General features: G+C 45.1%; 1 protein-coding gene across 2 annotated transcripts in view; it reads right to left on the bottom strand.

Annotated features, from left to right (window-relative positions):
* Window positions 1-5,283: 5,283 nt before the first annotated feature.
* LOC110981383 (acyl-coenzyme A amino acid N-acyltransferase 1-like) overlaps window positions 5,284-19,292 on the bottom strand; it is a 39,427-nt gene continuing 25,418 nt past the window's right edge. For both annotated transcript variants that reach the window (XM_022238914.2, XM_022238915.2), the window contains exons 5-10: window positions 18,263-18,432; window positions 17,901-18,017; window positions 11,677-11,762; window positions 11,105-11,213; window positions 7,972-8,179; window positions 5,284-7,644 (exon numbers count right to left, since the gene is read on the bottom strand). In XM_022238914.2, coding sequence (XP_022094606.2) covers window positions 7,526-7,644; window positions 7,972-8,179; window positions 11,105-11,213; window positions 11,677-11,762; window positions 17,901-18,017; window positions 18,263-18,432 — 809 coding nt within the window. In that variant the 3' untranslated portion in view covers window positions 5,284-7,525. The remainder of the gene's footprint in view (window positions 7,645-7,971; window positions 8,180-11,104; window positions 11,214-11,676; window positions 11,763-17,900; window positions 18,018-18,262; window positions 18,433-19,292) is intronic.

Here is a 19,292-nt window from a genome sequence, read left to right as displayed (position 1 = left end):
AAACGTTTCCCAATTCGGAAATCCCCGTTTTCTAATTGGGAAACGTTTCCTAATTCGGAAACGTAAAATTCAAACTCGCCGGTGCGAAATTTTACACGTTGGCGCCAAAAAATTGCTGAAATGTGATTTTCATTTACTTGCCTAAATTTCTGTCTACGAAAATCAAAATGTTATCTGTGCATTTCATTTAAAAAGTCCGAACTTGTGACCATTCTCGCGGTCGGTGTGACATCACTATGGACTTTTAAAACACGTTAAAGGGGCAAATTTACCGTTTGTGCCACTCAATAATGTACAGAATTCCCGGATGTCCGATGGCGCGAATGTAAGCGTTACTGGGTGCATTCCACCGAATCGTTGTATTTCTGCCCGCGAGCTCATGAATATTTTGTGATCCCACGGGATTTTTTACAATAAGACAGGCCATAATCAGGAGGCATCATAGAAATATTTCTATGAATCCCGAATTTGGGACTGATAGTTTCCAGTTCGGGGTGTTTCTTTCACAAACCCCAAATTGCGGTCCTGTTTTGGATAGAGGCGGGCGGCTATACTCAGAGCTAAGCGCATACTTTTACTACTATTTTGGGGGTATCTTCGGGGAAAGGCGAATAAAAAAAATTCGTGGCTAACCCCCGTAACATGTCGGCCTCCGTCGGTCTATGATGACCATGGAAGAGAATCCTAAACGTCTAAGCTGCTGGAACAGCACCACCTGTGGCTAAACAGGCCGATGCGCGAATGGCAGACCCTGTCGCACAGGTCGCACTTGTGGGTGGTCTCCGTGCTGCTGAGTCTGTGGCAGTTCTTCCTGCGGGTCCTTTTTTCATCTGCTACAGCAGTCAGTCTCTTTTCACCCGCCTTGAGCTGTCTGGTCAAGGTGCCTCTCTATTTGGAGCGGTCCGTTGCAAGGTCCTCCCAGCGCTCTGTGTTAATCTCCAGGGCCTTCGTGTCTCTCTTGCAGACATCTTTAAAGCGCAGTTGTGGGTGGCCAACGTCTCCGTCGCCAGTTCACCGTAGAGGACGTCTTTGGGGATTCTGCCATCCTCCATACGGTGAACGTGGCCTAGCCAGAGCAGCCTGCGCTGCCTAAGTAGAGTTAACATAGAGGGAAGGCCGGCGCGGGACAAAACTTGTGTGTTGGGCACTTTGTCCAGCCAGGATACGTCCAGGATGTGGCGAATGCAGCGCAGGTGAAAGGAGTTCAGTCTCTTTTCCTGCCGGGCGTATGTTGTCCACGTCTCAGTCTCATAGAGTAGTGTGCTGATGAGGCAGGCGCCAAGACGTTTGTCTTCTTCAGGCTGATGGTAAGCCCGGAGTCCTTGCATGCCTGGGAGAAGCGGTCCATCAGGGTCTGAAGCTCCTGCTGTGTGGGTTGCGACTGCAGCATTGTCTGCAAACAGCATGTCTCTGATTAGAGCATGGCGTACTTTAGTTCTGGCTTTCAGGTGGGCGAGGTTGAAAAGTCTGCCGTCAAATCTTGTGTGCAGGTAGATTCCCTCTGTTGCTGTACTGAAGGCATGCCTCAGGAGCATAGCAAAGAAAATCCCAAAGAGGGTTGGTGCAAAGTACACAAGCCTGGTTTCACTCCGCTGCGTATGTTGAATAGCTCTGAGACGTTGCCGTGGTGCTGCACTATCCCCTGCATGTTGGTGTCGATGAGGCTTTGCAACTTTGGTGGTGGGCATCCTATCTTTGGCAGAATCTTGAAAATTAGGCCCTCTCTGCTGACCAGATCGAACGCTTAGGTGAGGTCGATGAAGGCGACGTACAAGGGCATGTTAGGTTCTCTACATTTCTCCTGGAGTTGGCGGATGGAGAATATCATGTCTACTGTTGATCGCTGGGACTGGGGTAAACACGTTAGGAAAGCTTCTGTAGACGAGCGAGAATAACTCGTGCGTAGACTTTGCCAACAACGTTAAGGAGGGAGATGATTGGCTCGGCGTCAAGTTCGTCCACGGATGGCAGGCAGTCAATGGCATCAAGGGCTGACGGTATCACGGTGTCCTGTCTGGGGTAGAGGTCATAGTAGTGTTCCGCCCATCTCTCCATCTGCTTGTTCTTTTCTGTGATCATCTCCCCAGTGGATGATTTGAGGGGGCCGTCTTGCTCTGAGCCGGACCAAGTGCTTTCTTAATGCCATTGTACATACCACGGATGTCCCCTGTTATGGCAGCGGTTTGAATGTCTTGGCTGAGCTGAGTCCAGTATTCATTGGCACATCGCCGAGCAGTCTTCTGAACTTTGCTTCTCGCAACACTGAGAATCTGTATATTCTTCTCGTTTGGGTAGTTCTTGTACTCAGCAAGTGCTGAACGCTTGGTTTCAATGAGTGGGTCATCTCGGTCAACTTGGCATCAAACCAGTCCCGTGACTTCGAGGTCTTCCTCCCAAAGGTAGCCAAGGCTGTGTGGTGGACGGTGTTTTGCAGCTCTTCCCACTTCTGCTTTGCAGATTCTCCTTCTTGTGGTACACCAAGTTCCTTCTCAAAAGTGGAGGCAAACTGCTCAACAAGTTCTGGTTGGGCCATCTTGCTGGTGTCAATCCGTGCCTTTCCAGGCTGTCTAGCACGATGGAATTTCTTCAGCTGCAGCTTAACCTTGCAACACACCAATGAATGGTCTGTGCCGCAATCTGCACTCTGGAATGAACGAGTGATTAGCACGTTCTTCAGTGAGGTGCGCCTGGTCAGGATAGTCCAACTGGTGCCAGTGCTTTGAGCATGGATGTTTCCAGGAAACCTTGTGTTGGGGCCTGGTCTTGAAGAACGAGTCTGTGATGCACAGATCGTGATATGTGCAGAACTCGAGCAGCCGCTGTCTGTTGTCGTTCAGTCTGCCCACGCCAAATGGTCCAAGACAGGAGGGCCAAGAGTCGTGGTCAGCACCCACTCTGGCATTGAATTCTCCAAGGAGTATGATTTGTTCAGAGTTGGGAATGATCCTGACAGTTGTTGCGAGATTCTCGTAGAACTTGTCTTTTGCCTCTGGTGTGGCTGTCATTGTTGGGGGTGACTGACGAGGGTGACTGGACCTTGAGTGGTGTTGAGGCGGAGGGTGTATGAGGAGTTTTTTAACTCATCTCCAGGTGACTTTTCCAAATATTACTTGAGGAAGATAAAGGTAAAATTCCAACATGAGTGTTACATGGGGTGGTTTCAGTGAGGAATTATTTTTCCAAAAATTATCGAACGTGACAGGACGGCCCAATGTAAAATCCCCATTGGCAGATCGCGCAAGGGTTCCGGAAGCTCGCTGCGTGACCTTTTACTTCCAGGCTCTATTGTGTTTGTTTCCAGGATCAACAGGTACTGTTGATCATGCCGCGATTTTCGTATACGTCATGTACGTGGCTAAGATCAAAATAAAACGTACCACAACTTTGCTCATCGCTCCCTGTTTTTCTTCCCTTTGGAATAGCTACCACGCATATCGTAACATGCTCCTCGAAGGCCTTAGATTTGGCATGAAATGCAGCCACAAGTCCAGCCAGTTTGATGACTGGGGTTGTCTGGTCACGGCTCCTCCCCTCCAAGAAATATAGACGAGCAAATCTGGACCATCCAAGTACATTGTCCATCAAAACTGGCAGGCAGCACCATTGGGCATGTCTCCCGAAATACTAGCAATATCCTGTCCCGTGCATTGGTCGGAAAACGAATTCTGCATATACGTGGGCGAAATGGTGCACGATGCATGACCTGGTGAAAGGCGGAGGACCAAAATTGACAGCTGCCTATCTTTTGGAGGTTGGGACAACCAAGTATGCACAGGAGATCATGTGTGGAATAAAACCCCACTTGGATAACCGAGGCCATATTTGGATTTTGTAAAAACTGAGACTGAGTGCGTAAATTGAAGTGACCCTGTTGAGTTGTTTTAAGATGTAAGTTTTTTGCGACAATATGTCGCCAAAGTTTAGTATTCTATTTAGCCTGTTCATAAATTTTTCGATTTCATTTTGTTACGAATCTGATTACTTCTGTCATTTTGGTTTGATGTTCACCGTACCTCTGTGTAATAGTATTTTCATTTTATTACTAAAGATGTGTTTTGCTTCAAACAGATTTGTTTTTAAGTCACATTTTAAGAACATTTCAATGTCCAAAAATTTAATATAATTTTGTTTTAATTGTGCTTTAAAATTAGTGAGAAAAAGTTTACAGTAAGAAAATAGGCTGCAATTCTTTTCTTGAGAGAATTGATACAAGAAAAATTACTGGAAATAAAACACTTCAATCCTGACATTACGATTTGCCTTTCACACAACTTTATTTCGTCATACATTTATTTTTAACACGCTGTTACATTTCAACTCATGCCATAATTCCACTTTTTCCCCATAATTTCACTTTAGGCCTACGTGTGGTTTCGGTAATTGAATGTCTGTTAATAGACAAATTAATTAATAGCATTGAGAAAATCATCCTCATTTGAAATTCCAGCCCCCCACCCCCAATCGAGTTTGGTCGCCCCCCAAACCACAAATACTGGTTGCGCCGCTGGGTTGCAATTCCGGTTTCCTTGTAGAAAAGCACATTATCTTGCAAACACCGGAAGTTTCCTAATTTGGTTTCCGAATTGGGAAACGTTTCCTAATTCGCGCATTTCCCGGACTGGTATAGGGATTGGACTTGTGAGGGAGGGGTATCCTTCTGTCCCATTTCGCGCGTGGTATGCGGTGAGTGCCAAAAATACGCCGTCTTTTGTTCCGCTCGGAGCGGATGGGGTGTACACTATGTAAAATCATATTGAAATTCAGAGGCTGAGGACTGTTTGGGTCATAGAAAGGATAATTGTTCATGGTGAAGTTAAGTGAGCACGTGGGGATACACAGCAAGGTATCTTGCCATCAACTCTCTCGGCGAAGTTGGTTTCTGGTGGACTTTTTCTGTACAAGAGCGGATGCACGGAATTGGCAAATTCCTCACCAAGCCTTTACTCCTGTTCCCCACGTGAGAGGCTCTTGTGTTTAAGGCATCATCATTACAAGTGTACATCTTCCACGATTACAAAAGACTCTGGTATAATATTGGGATCTGTTCTGCATCCCTGCAAGGCATTGGTTATAACGTCTCCCCAAAAAGGCTGCCATATTTTCATTGGAGATGTATGGGACAGAAATCAGCCTTTGGTAATCATCATCACCGAACATACATACAATTGTGGAGAATAATAGCTCCTCGGCTGAGTAAATCAAACAAAGTTCAGTTCCTAAATTTTGACTTGTTGGGACTATCTCTAATACTCGCAACATATAACATGCACGACAGTGACAAGCTGTACTTCTTGATTTTTATTCATATGTAAAGTATAACAATGAGCTTTTCTTCTGATTTTAGTTGGACTAACTTCAGGGCTGCTCATTAAAGCTTTGCAAGAAACAATTAAATGTACGGGTTACATAATTGTTTAAGTGTTAAACATTAAACTTGAAGCTGCATGGTGAAGTTGCACAAACGAGATGAAGAGGAAACATGATGCACGAATTGTAATCTTGTCAATGTTTAAAGCACTTTGGGATGTTGGTCAGCTGTTTTTTCCATAGATGTACATCCTTTAGTTATTTGAAAGATATGATAACTGATTATTCAATTCAAGAGCCAGATTTTCTGGACTATCACCCCTACAAGGTCAGGGGGAAAGGGTAATTCGTTCTTGGAATCTGCCCCATCCCCGTTGATTTCTCCGGTGTCCCATGCCTGAAACTGGCATGCACCGATGGAGAGTCGGCATAAGCAAGTGCGACTTTTCCACTCAATCTGAGATACATGTAGGGTTTAATGCATACGGTCACTGCCTATGCTTGTCAGCCAGCATGCACTGAGCACTTGATCTATGAAAAACAATATTATTTGGCTGACCTTCGTGGGAAAAATATAGCCCTTTGGCAAAACCAATACATCCGTTTTTCATGAAAATGAGTAATGTAAGACATTACTGGATAAAAAGTTCCAAGACTGCACAAAAAAGACATTTTGACAGTATTGGAGAACATGTCAAAGAACTGGGAAAGGAACAGGATTCTGTCACGTGGGAAAATTTAGGGTGTACCTATGTATTTATAGTTTGGCCTTTGGTGTGGCTGATCATGCGGCTCAGCTGCGAAACCAAAACAGGTTAACTACTATCAACTATATAGGCCTATAAGCCTTACATCAACTCCCGGTAAGAATGCAAATCGGCATCTACATGATCACGCATAGACAAGGGTCTAAAAGCGTCAAGGGTACATTTCTTTATATACAATGCAGCTCTTGCCTCAGTAAAGAGACATTTATCATCTTCAGGATTGAAATCTTTCGTAAATTGAATACATTGGTCATTGGCCAATTGTGCCTGTGATCAAAGACAGACAATATCTGCACAGTCTTAATGAAACAGAAAAATCATATTTTAAACATTGAGCCTCAACGTACTTCTAAATGGTGCCATTACTGCATTGCAAACTGCTCTTTTTCTAACTTCATACATCATAAACAACTTGATATATTTACATAAAAATCATAACAGCTGCTTATCATCTTCACGAAGAGACGTATTTTCCAGTGCTGTAGACAGCTCAATTTTAGAGAAGATAGCGTATGAAATTGGTCACTTTTTAAGACTGTGAACTCAAAGAGATTAACTTCAAGAGTTGATTAAATAAGTGCGTTGTACAAAGCATGCTTATCCAATTCCTGTCCTGAATATGTACCTGTAACTATGATTTATTGATTCACCTAAGATTCCTCGCACTGTTGAAACTAAAAAGGAAAATGGTAATAGCATTGTGCATGCTATTGCCGTTGCATGTGCTATGTGTGACTTTATTTAATATATATGTATATGTATATGTGTGACAAATGTGACAAATGAAAACATATAACATATATAGATTATTATATTTAATATATATAAATGAAAAAAAAATCAAATAGGCCTAATCTTGCCCTTCATTGTTCAATGCTATCTATACAGAGGATGTTATCCTTTGGGAAAACAAAAGATAAAGGTAATAGGTTTTGGTGGCACCATGCAAAAATATCTCTTTTGTGAATATAAAAACTCGGGTGTTAAAATCACCACTTTTGGGTGTTATCAGATGACCACACCATAGGGTGATACTTTAACACTGATGATGTTACTGTGCAGACCAGTGTTACAGTGCACTAGAAGGTGTTACAAGTAACACCAAATAACACCAAAATTTTAACACCAGAGAAAAGTGTTTGTGTAGTCTTCTGATAACACCGCGGATGTTAAATTTAACACCCCAGTTTGTGCAGTGATATTATTCTGAAAAGAACCAGAGGATGGTTCAGATGAATTTTGCATGATAGAGATCACTGTAATTCAGCTGATTTCAATATATTTGATCAAGGTTTGTCACTAAGTTTGGCTAGAAGGAAATTTGGAATATTATAATATTTGCAGACAAATTTGTCTTCCAGAAAAATAGAGACATTTTGATTAGATAACATCAATATCTGGGCACAGTTGCTCTACATGTACACATCCTTGACTCATCATAGGTGCTCGTATCACAGCTTGGGTTTGTCACGGCCGCAGTGGGTGTGCAGGAACATAACCATCTTAGGCCAGGAGTCCTCACTCGCTTTTGCCATTCCCCTCACAGTACCTCCATGGTCCACCACGCTCCCTGCAGTAAATTCACATAACCAGCTAAAAATTAAACTGAGGGTTTAATTTATCCCTTGAGGTCACACCCGGTGCAGGAGATTCTCTTTCACCCATGGACATCGCCCAGAAGGGGACAACTACCAATACATGAGTTAACGTATGACTTGTTTTAACTTTTTCCAGTGAGTGCGCGCGCTCATTCAGAATTCAATGACCACTATAACACTGTTAATACTTTCGGCAAAAATTATTTACTTAGGTGTCAATCCAATTGTGTGTCCTCAAGGTAATAGGAAACACAACTGTTTTTCTGGTCAGCCTCAGAACTTTAACATGGGCATCTTACCGGCAACATGGGAGTAAATCATGATGCCCACTGGTGCGTAAGGAATCTCTATCAGATGGCCAGCGTCTGGGTAGCGTAGCAGCTGATAGTTGTGACAGCCGTGTCTTGCTAGTCTCCGCATGGCCTCCTGTGCATAGTGGCAGCTGTCCCACGCTGCCTCGGCCTCCCCGGCGATGAAAAGGTACTGACAAGTTCGGTTATTTTCAATCTAAATGACAAGAAGTACCAGAGTGCAATATTATGACATTGTAGTTACACACTTGACAGCATACAGTACATGTACTCGGCATATGCCAAATCTATCCCTCTGTAGAAAATCCATGTGACTTCAAAGCAAAGCTTTGCACGCATTGAGCGGCATCATCATCAGCACCAATCACACCGAAATTAGCTGGAGTTTGTTTCTGCATTCAATTGGGGACCCTGAACAATAAAGGACAATAAGGTCCCCGATTGACAGAGGGTCCCCGATTGACAACTGTGTACAAAACATATGGGTGGTCTTCTAAAAAAAGTTAAAGTACAAACAAAAGAGGAACAATAGGGGGTCCCCAGTTGCAGGCAAATACACACTTGTGTGCGTGCGTGGATACTTTTCACAAGGTGTCATTATTTGGCACGATTGCTCACACATAAGCTGTAACAATTTGATGTCTGATGACGGGTCCTCTCCACTTTTGCATTGGCAACAGACAGGAAAAGTGACCGAAGCATGCATGGCAAGTGGTGTAACAAAATGATTGTAATTCTGAAATGTTCCCCAAGAATGGATTCTTGCCCCATTCGATCATGGCACCACTGAATGCATTGCAGAGATTTCATGATGGGATTCAGCAAGATCAAGTCATTGGAGCTGTCTCAACAGAGTATCACAGCCAACTCTGTCGCTACCTATTCAGTAAAGCAGTAACCCCTATACGTCAACCCAAATCAGGGACAGTATTCACACCGCAGGACCATTTTTTGGGGGGCTCAAATGGACGGACTTGCACACTGCATAGTGGGAAAGGGACAAACCACATGCATCTGCTTCATGGCAGTTAGCCCTGATCCTAAATCATTCTACCATCGACATCATCCATGCTTTTACGGCCAAATCTTGCAACCATCCTGTCTAGTTGTCACTGTACATGGACAACCAGATCACTCAAGGGGTTCCAACTGATGGATCTCACTTAGTGCTACAAGAAGTAGATGCCTACCATTTCATCGCAGCCCTATTGTCAGCAGTGTTGTAGTTGAGACGTCTTAAGATCAGACACAAGGTATGATGGTTTAGTCCCAGTTCATTTGAACAGCTTGAGACTTGAATTTATGGTCATCAGAGGTCTTGACTACTGTAGCCAGCGAAGCATTGCAAAAATAGGCCTCAATGGGGATAAACGTTGAAGATGCATGGACTGTATTAGAGTTCATGATTCCTCCTTAAGTAAGGGAAATATCTGTACCATGTTCCCGTGTCATAATGTATAGACTCACAACTACACTGTACTTAGCAAAAACCCATTCCAAACCACTAACACCAAATGAGTACATGTAGTTGATTTCATTCAGAGTTGATGCTGAAGGACAGAATTTGATTAGTATACTTAGTAAAATCAGTTAGTCTCCCAGCACAAGTTTATGCTTAAACTCAGGGATGAGATTTGAGGAAAGAGAAAAATCCAGACAAAACTTTGCCTCATTAAGTCTGTCCCTCAATCCTCAAAACTTTGTCACACCACGTGTAGCCGTAGTTTACAAGTTGATTTTTACGATTTCCAATAATATTCGTCTTCCCCTTTACTACCTCTTTTTCTACCTGACTTTCAAACTGCAAAAACTTCCGTGGATTTTTTTAAACCTCTGTCAAGTGAAAGATCTCCACCCTGATCAGCGACTTTAAATGACCAAAGGGCTTTTTTGATGAATAAAAGCAAAAATAAAAAAACGTACGTGACAAACATAAAATGACGCCTGAATTTTCTGTAAATGTGGCCAGTGGTGCGTTACTAGAAGCTGTGCCTAATCTAGATGGATAGCGGTCAACTCGGTCCGTAACCAACTCGGTCCCAAGTCAATTCGGTCCCAGGTTATCTCGGTCCCAAGTCAACGTAGGAGCTAATTATTTCGTTGAGCGGTAGGCCTACATGATGGTCAGGTCACTTAACCCAAAACTGCACAAGATGTCCGATGACATTGGCAACATCCGCAATGTGGTTGGCATTCAGCTCAGGGTTGAAATAAGATTTCTGTTTGCATTTTGAAAGAATCAGGGAGGAAGGAAAAGACTTTTTTCTTCGCCTTTCAAGGTATAAGATTGAAAAAAAATATCGATTTCCGTTCATTATTCAGTAATTTTGTATTGTTTTAAAGACAGATCTAGAGGCATACATTTTAATTTCAATCTACACTAAGCTTGAAAGACTCTTGTCTATGCCGTGCTTGAAAAGTAGCCTCCTCGGTTGCAACTGCTAAATGAGACCGAGTTGACTTGGGACCGACTTGACTTGGCACCAAGTTTACTAGGGACCGAGTTGACTTGGGACCTAGTTGGCTCGGACCGAGATGGTTACGGACCGAGTTGACCGTAAAGCATGTAAAAAGGGGCCCCATCTACTGCATTCCAGTGGGAGCAACAAAAAAAATCTGTCAAGTCTCTTAAGAGACAGCATGTAAAAGGGGCCCCATCTTAAGTCTCTTAAGAGACAGATTTCAAATGAAAGCCATCAACAGCCCTACGTGTGGACCTACACTAGAGTGTGTGCACTAGTGAAACCTCAACATCCATAAGTCTTGCACTTACTTTTGTGCAAAATTTGGAAATTACTACTAATAATAATAACACAGTTTTAATAAAGAGCATCACACCAAAGTCTCGATGCGCTTCACAAGAAACAACAATTAAAAGCAATTAATGGAACAGGTAAGTCTTAAGGACTGCTTTAAATTCATTTTCGTTATTGACAGTTCTAATATGGTGTGCAAGAGAATTCCAAAGCTACATCTACCTCTAATTCCAGCAATGCCATGTCAAGAAGAAATGCCATGTCAAAAAGTAAAATGTGTAAGTCCTGAATACATTTTTCCAAAAATCCTCAAAAAATTCCAAGACCCCTTTAAACAGTGTCATCACGTGTATGCTGGGACTTACCCTGTAGATACGAGGGTCATCCTCATTGATATCATAGATGGCTTTGTAGGAATGAAATACGCATTGGGCACCTTCTGTGGCTGCAGGTCTCACGTTGTATAAGTCAAACCTACAAGGTGAAAGATGTTGAAATGAGTATCTTCTTTTTCTCGTTGTCAGCTGAGAAAACAGAGTTTTCAAGATAACTATATACCACAACTACAGTCCTTGGCAAAGTCAAACTTTACAAATGCTGACAGGTTGTTTTGCGTTGAAGATTTATGTGTCAGTTCCTAGCACATTGTCCCTTTTCAAAACAATTTTGCTGCATGACAACTCTTCAGTGCCCAACCATGGCGCTTCAATGCTTGAGGGCTAGACGCCAGCCAAACTTCACGGACTAGATCCAGCCTCTGTGTGGTTCGTGTACAAGCACAAACCTGTGTACTACAGTGCTGCTCTTATCTGTCTCTCTATCTGTATGGTACAGAAAACCCCAATGCATTTACACATCTCCTTGTGAAAATGCCCGCTGCTCGGTGTATCATTCCATGGGGAGATGAAGTGAAAGGACATACAAGGGGACTACTCACGGCAGAAATGGCAATGCCTCTCCATTCAGTTTTAGGTCAACCATGGTATTGACGTGACAGCCATTGATTGTAACAGCTGCTTTCACCTAACAAAAAGGGGGGAAAACGACCCTCATTCTGTTGATGCACTAAATCTGATCAGTACTGGTCAACCTTTAAAGGAAAAGAACATCAAGCAACAAAGAATTTGGCATTTAGAGGTAAAAATTCTTGTGAATAACTTCATTCAAATCGTTTACGGCACCTACGTGTGAAAAGATTGTAGCACGATTTTAAGTATTCTGAAAGGTGGAACTGATTATTAGTAGATACATTCCTTCGATAGATTTTGCATTAAATGCATTGCTTGATTGTCACCCAACCCAATCAACTACTAATGTCAAGAACTCTCTCCCCAACTAATGTGGGTTGAGTCTACTACTGCATATGTACCAGATTACGAATACATATACATTATTTCCTAATAATTCTTTCCATTCATCTGACGATTATGACGCCAAAGACTGGATTGCAGGAACGAAGATTTGCGGGGGGTGGAAGGACGGCGTTTGATTCTTAGTAAGGAAGCATAACTCCGGAACAAGGCGTACCCCCAAAGGTTCCCTTCGAATGTTACCCTAGGCTTTGGAGAGAGCCTTAATTTCGCAACCTCGACGAGAAGTCACCACCTTCAGTAAGAATGCCAGTTTGATGCTAAGGTGCAGGAGGGAGGCACGGCCCGCAGGCTCAAAGGGGGGCTGAGACAGAAGTCGGAGGACATCGTCAAGACAACACGCTGGAACAAGACGCTTCAGGGGAGGCCGCTCAATAAGCATTCCCCGTAAGAGATGATGGATCGCTATGTTGCTAGATATAGAAGAACCATCAGTGAAGCCTCCGTGCACTGCCGCGATGGCCAAGCGGTAATTTCGAATTGTGGAGACAAAGAGGCTGGAGCGGAAAAGATGAACGAAAAAGTCGGTAACGACTGAAAGAGGTGCAACGGTCGGGTCCGCCAAACGCCCTTTGCACAATGAGTCAAAATGTGGTAATCGGCTGTCATAAATCTTTCTTGTGGACTCTCGTCGACCCTTGGCAGCCAAGGCGGCAGCGTCTTAAGAAAGGCCTTTCTGCTCAAAGGATCGCTTCCAACACTTTAAGTGTAGGTGAGTGGAGTTCGGATGCAGTAGACGAGACCTGGGTTGAAACAGCAAATCCGGACGTGGAGGTAGTAGTAGATCGGAAGCCTGACTAACCGGGAAAACCACACGTGTCTTGGCCAGAGCGGGGCGATGAGAAGGATGCGGCAATTGCATTGTTCGATCTTTGACAGTACCAATGGAATGAGTGATATCGGAGGGAAAGCGTAAGAGAGAAGGGCATCGAACGTCCATGCCTGGGGATGTGGATAGCGGCTTCAACATGTCAGCAGCTGAGCGTTTAGGTGAGATGCAAAGAGGTCCACGCGAGGCCTGTTTATCGCCCGAAAAAGCACTTGAACGATCTCTGGTTGTAGGGTCATCTCTGTCGGGTGAACTGTGCCCTGGAAGAGGGCGTGGGCAAGGGCGTTCCGTACTCCTGGAATGTGTTCGGCTTGAACCAGAATGGAATGCTACATGGTCCAGTGTAATAGGCGCCAGGCTAGGACGCAGAGGGTCAGAGAGGCCACGGCCGTCGCGTTGTCTGATCGAACCAAGACCGTTTTGTCTGTCATTATAGGCCGGAAGTGGTTGAGGACTTCGGAAATCGATTGGAAGCGTCGGTGGTGATAACCATCTCGTGTTGAGTTGGAACAAGGGGAATACCGGCAATGAGGTTGGCCCTGGCTGACCACCACAACAGCTGAGGCAAATCAGGCCTGATAGAGGAACTTGGTAATCGAAGGAATCTCTGGTTGGCCTGAAGTAAGAGAGAAAATGGAGCGGTAGAGGCCACATAAAAAGCTGGCACCACGGGACAAGGTCAATGAGGCTGGCCATCAGACCGAGTAAGAGGAGCCATGCCCGGGCGTTCGCTTGGTTTGTGTTGTCTCCTGAACAGAGCGACGCACTGCATGAGATTGTCCACGCGCTCGTCAGTGGGAGCAACAATGCAGCTGTTCAAGTCGAGAACCGCCCCGAGGAAAGTTAGTGTTTGTGACGGGTTCAGTCTGGACTTTTTGTGGTTGCTTAAGGAGCCCAGGCGAGATGCGACGTCGTACATTGTCTTGGTCTCCAAGGCAGCTTCGACTTCGGAGCCTCCGACCAGTCGTTGAGGTACTGAAATATGAGCACGTCTAAGCGTCGTAGGTAGGCTGCCACCGCTCGGCCCACCCTTGTAAAGACTCTAGGAGCGGTGGACAGGCCGAAAGGCAGGGCGCGGAACTCGAAGACTAGGTGACGATATGAAAAGCGGAGGAACGGGCCGTCTTGTACATGAATGGGAATGGGAAGGTAGGCGTCCTGTAAGTTGATAGACGACGCCAAATCCGGGACGGGAAGTGATCGTAGGACGGTGCGCAGCGTCTCCATTCTGAACTTCCTTAGTCTTATGTAAACGTTTTGTGGCTTTAAGCTCAGAATCGGCCTCCACTTCCGGTTCCTTCTTCGGGGTCAGAAAGAACGTCTACATGAAGCTCTAATGATTTCCCCATGGCTGCACGAGAACAACGACGCGCTTCTCCGTCTCCAGAGCCTATCGCTGAGATTGATCTCTTGGAACAGGAGTCGGCCTAAAAGATACATCGTACGGAGGGCGACTCGTAAATTCCAGACGTCTTAAGTTATTTCTCCACAGAAACCCGCGAAATCGAGCAGGCGACCGCCAACGGGTTTGAGATTAGCGGCCGCGGGAGAAACGGAGTAGTCACTGGCGTCGGTCCCCGGCATATCACTGGAGGTGCCGGGTCATACTACCCTGTGGTCTCAGAGCACTCAGAGCCGGTGGAGGATGGACCGGTCGGGATGGCCTTTGGGACGTCGTTCGTACCACATCACGTCGAGGTTCAGCTGGCTGGCGGAGGGATATCTTCCGGGCGCCGTCAAGACGCTTAACCTCACTCTCCAGAAGACTAACATAATGGCCTGCAAAAAGATCCTTTGATAGCCAAAAGAGGGATTATTCGAAGAGCTGATTTCACTAACTCGTACGGGATATTCATAGCGTCAATGGAAGACTCACGGCTAGGAAAGCCAAACAGCCGATGCAAATCCAGGAAGGACAATTGATATCCTGGAGCGCTCCCTCAAAACGTCGCAGAGACTTGTCACCGAAGACATTACTAGGTTTGCGGCTAGTCAGCCGGGTACACCTTATCCTTAACAGCCACAGGCGGATCGGGTACAGATAAGTAAGTATCATAATCGCCTGGTAGAAAGTTGAAGTACGAGCGAGAACGGTTGCCGCAATAGGCCTACCAGTCTTGACCTTCGCAAGCTTATCCATGGCTTCTACGCATGCGTGCTCCAGAGGAAGCTCTTGAAAGACAAGATGACAGGAGAAAGACGACCCTGGTGTGCGACGCTTGAACGAGGGGCGACTGAATCATTTCACGTTGGAGACAGATCATTAACCGAACAGGCTCTTCTCATCCTGTGACTGACCCGAATCAGAGACACGGTGGGCCAGGACCAGCGGAGAGATCAAGGGAATGGGCCTCAATGGACGCCGGCTGAGAAGGCCAAAGAGACAAAGGAAGATCCTGTTGCCCCGTGTGCAACACAGAACGGGCCGGGTCGGGGAATAGGGATCCGGATCTGGATGCGTAGCGGTCGGAGGATGAGTATAATGCTAAATAAGTGTCGAGATAGACTCCATCAGAGCTCGCAGCGTATCTTTGGTAGACGGAGATTGACTTTTTTCTCTTTTTGTTTGGAAGAGTGGACGGAAGACGAAGAGTGGCTTGGAGATTTGTGATTCTGCCCACTTCTGTTAATTGAGAAGAATCCTGTACAGGAGACGGGGCTGTGGGTTCATCCCGCTGCACCGAAGCCGGAGAAAAACTAGCGGACGCCACGCCCTGTGGAAAGGGAGCAGCGGTAGGGGGCGGCCAAAAGCCACAACGTCGTATTAAGCTGGTAGGCTTGATATCCCCAGGTGAAGAGCGGGCTGGAGATGCCAGGGCCGGCCAGGTTCTGGACACTGAAGCTAGGTTTGTATCTTGACTGGAACGGTCCGTAACAATCGTCCCGTTAGTCACAGTCGTTGGGCGAAGAGCCGTTGTCCAAAACAAACCAACCGCAAAGGACAAAAAAAAAATACACAGGAAAATCTACCACGTCAAGCGGGTAACCCCCGGCCAAATTCGACGGACAGGAAATGAAAATTCACGGCTAAAGCAGTGAAGACCAGGCAGCAACCACGTGCAAGGTACATTGCTGCACAAGGGAAAGAGACCGCAAATAAATAGCCGAACAGCATTCTCTCACGCAGTAGACTGCCACTGTAATGCGCCGAGATCAGCCCCTATTCGTCGGCGTTAGGGTCAATTCGAACGTGCTCCAACCGCAGGGAAACGTGAGGGTCAGGCACGTTGTTCGATGCTCGAAGCGACCGGTAGGGTGAGACGTGCTCACCAGAAAAAAAAACATCCCTGCAGGTAACGGCTAACCAACGCTGAGGAGCCGAGCCGACTACGGGGTGCCGAGTCACGCCCTGAGCTGTCTGCCTTTGGGGTGTGCTCGCACGCGCTTCAAACGTGGGGAGTGGAAGCAAGCTGAACACGTTGGTCGATGCTCGAAGAGGCCGTAGGGTGAGACCCGCTCATCGGAGAAATCCCGGCACTGGGGCAATACCAAGGTCTAGCTGTTACGGTATGCCGAGTTTTGAGCTGCCCGAGCGCTTCCGCAAATGGCAAACTCAGCTACGCTCCCAAAGGCAGTAGTGGAGCGTAGGGGCCAATAACGCCCCAAGCTCGATGAAGGCTCTATATAACGCTCGTTGACACACCGACGTCTGTTACGGTGTGCTGAGACTTGAGTCGCCCGAGCAGCGCCTCAAAGGCAGTAGTGGAGCGGAATCGGACCGGAGATACCGTATCTCAGGGTCCACGTCCGTGCGGCGAAAGTACCATATAACACCAGTACCGCTGCTACGAGCTCGCGAATTTTACTCGATGCTCGAAGAGCGAACTCATATGTTCGAAAGTACAGTACCGGAGTAAATGAGGGTATCGTACGGCCGTACCCCGGACTGGCCGAAGGGAGGGAATAGTAAACCACGCACTGTTCTATTCCCTAAATTAGCAAGGACCGAAACCAATTAACGCACCGTTAACTGTCCCTGCACCACTGCACCACTAGCTATCGCCTGCTGTCCGGCGATAAGAAAAACAAGCAAAGATCAGAAAAAACGAAACAACTGCTCTTGATAATAATAATACTGATAATAAAGATGCCATAATTTAGGGTGACTCACAGAGTATGTACAGGAAAACAGAACAAATAAGCACACGTACACAGTTCATTCTGGCACAACAATAAAATGTATTTATGTCAAAACAACAGCGCCACCTGGGCGAACTCGGAAAGGTCAATAAAAGGTCAGCCTGCCACCGGCGCGAGACTGAAAAGGGAACCGTAACGTATTCTAGAAACAGAATGAAAGAGGAACAATCTTACCGTTCACAAGAATTAGAACACATAAATAAGCAAGGTGATCAAGGAATAACACCGAAACATGTGTTATAGAAAAGGAAAAAAACTTCCAATAACTCGGAGCCAGAACAATACGCTCCGTAACGTAATGGTGCTAAGTAAAAGAGGACTAACATGGCCGACGCCTTCGCGGGGGGGGGGAGTGAGTGAGACTGCACTATTAGTAATCGAGATTTTAGCGAATGGAAGTTATGGACTAGGAAATAATGCATATGTATTGGTAATCTGCGTAGGTTGCGGGCAGTAAACATTTAAGATTTTTCAACTCTAAATATATGTATAATATCAATTAAGTTTCTAAATTTTTACAGGCTTCATGGCAACAGTTTGAGGTGACCAGTACCTAATATTGAAAATTATTGGCAACGTGTTTTATGTAACCTTACACAGAATTTAAAGTTATGGGTCATAAAAAGCTCTGAAGCCCTGCTTAATGCACCAATAAACCTAATGATACATCAGAAGACAAAGTTCATCTCTGTAATAAGAGGATATACATGTACTTGAAGGCAGGCTTGACAAATGCAAGTTTTATTCTGTTTAATTCTGTTTAGTCGGTCTTCCAAGCTGCATCACAAATTGCCTATTCTGACAAAAGCATTTTGTTTTCACCTTGTCTGGAAAATGTGAAGCTGTGGCCAAGACCATCTGTGCGCCCACTGATACCCCAACCAATCCGATACCGCCCGGCTTTACAAAAGGCTGGCTGCTCAACCAATCAACAGCTTCCTACATGCATGCACAAAATGCCAAAGTCTGGTTTCCTGCTAACAAATTACATGTTGCACTTCAACTATGACAAATAGTGTTGATACAACTAACATAATGCCCAAAGTCTGTGAATGTCAGGCATCTTTCTGTGCAGCAATTAACAAAGACTCTCATTGTTTTGAATAATGTAGGTCAATTCACCAGTTGCAAGTCTATAAAATACATGTATCTGAAGTTCATCTTCTGTTCGATTTTGGTCAAACCATGAAATATTCCAGTTCCAGGTCCCACATGTGCTGCGGCAGGTCATCATATCTGAAGTATGGCAGAGCATAGCCGACTAGGCCATGAGATGCCAACATGGCCGCCCGAAACTCTGTAAGCCCTCCCACGGATCCAAACATGTCAATCACACCGGGGAATGGACCAGGGCCTGAAAACATACAACAAACGCCATGTGATCCAACCTAACAAAACTATAGTCAAGTCACCAGGTGAACTATTGAATGAAAGTCCTTACAGAGAATTTTTCAGCATATGTTATCGATAGGAACTCTCAACACTATTTAGCAACATACTGTCCATTTTCAGCAGGGTGTCCAAACAGGTCACATACCTAAAGAATTAATTTGCTTTTTCTCGCAAATTGACATAGACTTACCAAAACTATAGCCTTAAAACTCACTCTGTGGGATCTGGTCATTGAAAACAATATAACTCGTAATGTGAGTTTTACCTTTTTCTTAACATACAGTGTATTTTGTTGCATAAGCAAAAGAAGTGTGGAGGACCGGACAAACATGTAGAGAGGTAACAACGTACCCCCCCTTGAAGCCCACATTTTCACCAAAATTGATACATTAAGTACCTTTTACTTAATGAATCACGTGTACCATTTTAGCATATTATATTATGCAAGCTTTGTATTGTCAGTTGGAAATTGATGCATACTTCAACATTTGCATGGACACACCTGTGCTTTTATAGTCATGTCCTATAGGACGTCGACATTGCACAGATGTGCCCATGCACATGTTGATGTTTGCATCAATTTCCAACTGACAATATAAACATGCATTCTCGTGTCCAAAAAACAGGCCTAAAACTTCTATGTACATACATGTAAGTTGAATGTAGCGATCCATCGTACCAGTAGCTGGTGGTATAGTTGGCACCCTTACCAAATTGCAACTTCGAACTTCAGCCGACAGTATCATTTTCTGTCCTAAACCCATCTTTTGAAAGAGGCTAGACATATTGGCCAACTTTCCATCTGCCGCCAATTGTACAGTA

This window comes from Acanthaster planci, linkage group LG01 (genome assembly GCF_054643075.1).
Source record: "Acanthaster planci isolate LZ-2023a linkage group LG01, COTS_SCS, whole genome shotgun sequence".
NCBI lineage: Eukaryota > Metazoa > Echinodermata > Asteroidea > Valvatida > Acanthasteridae > Acanthaster > Acanthaster planci.
This window is presented reverse-complemented; position numbering and strand designations above follow the sequence as displayed.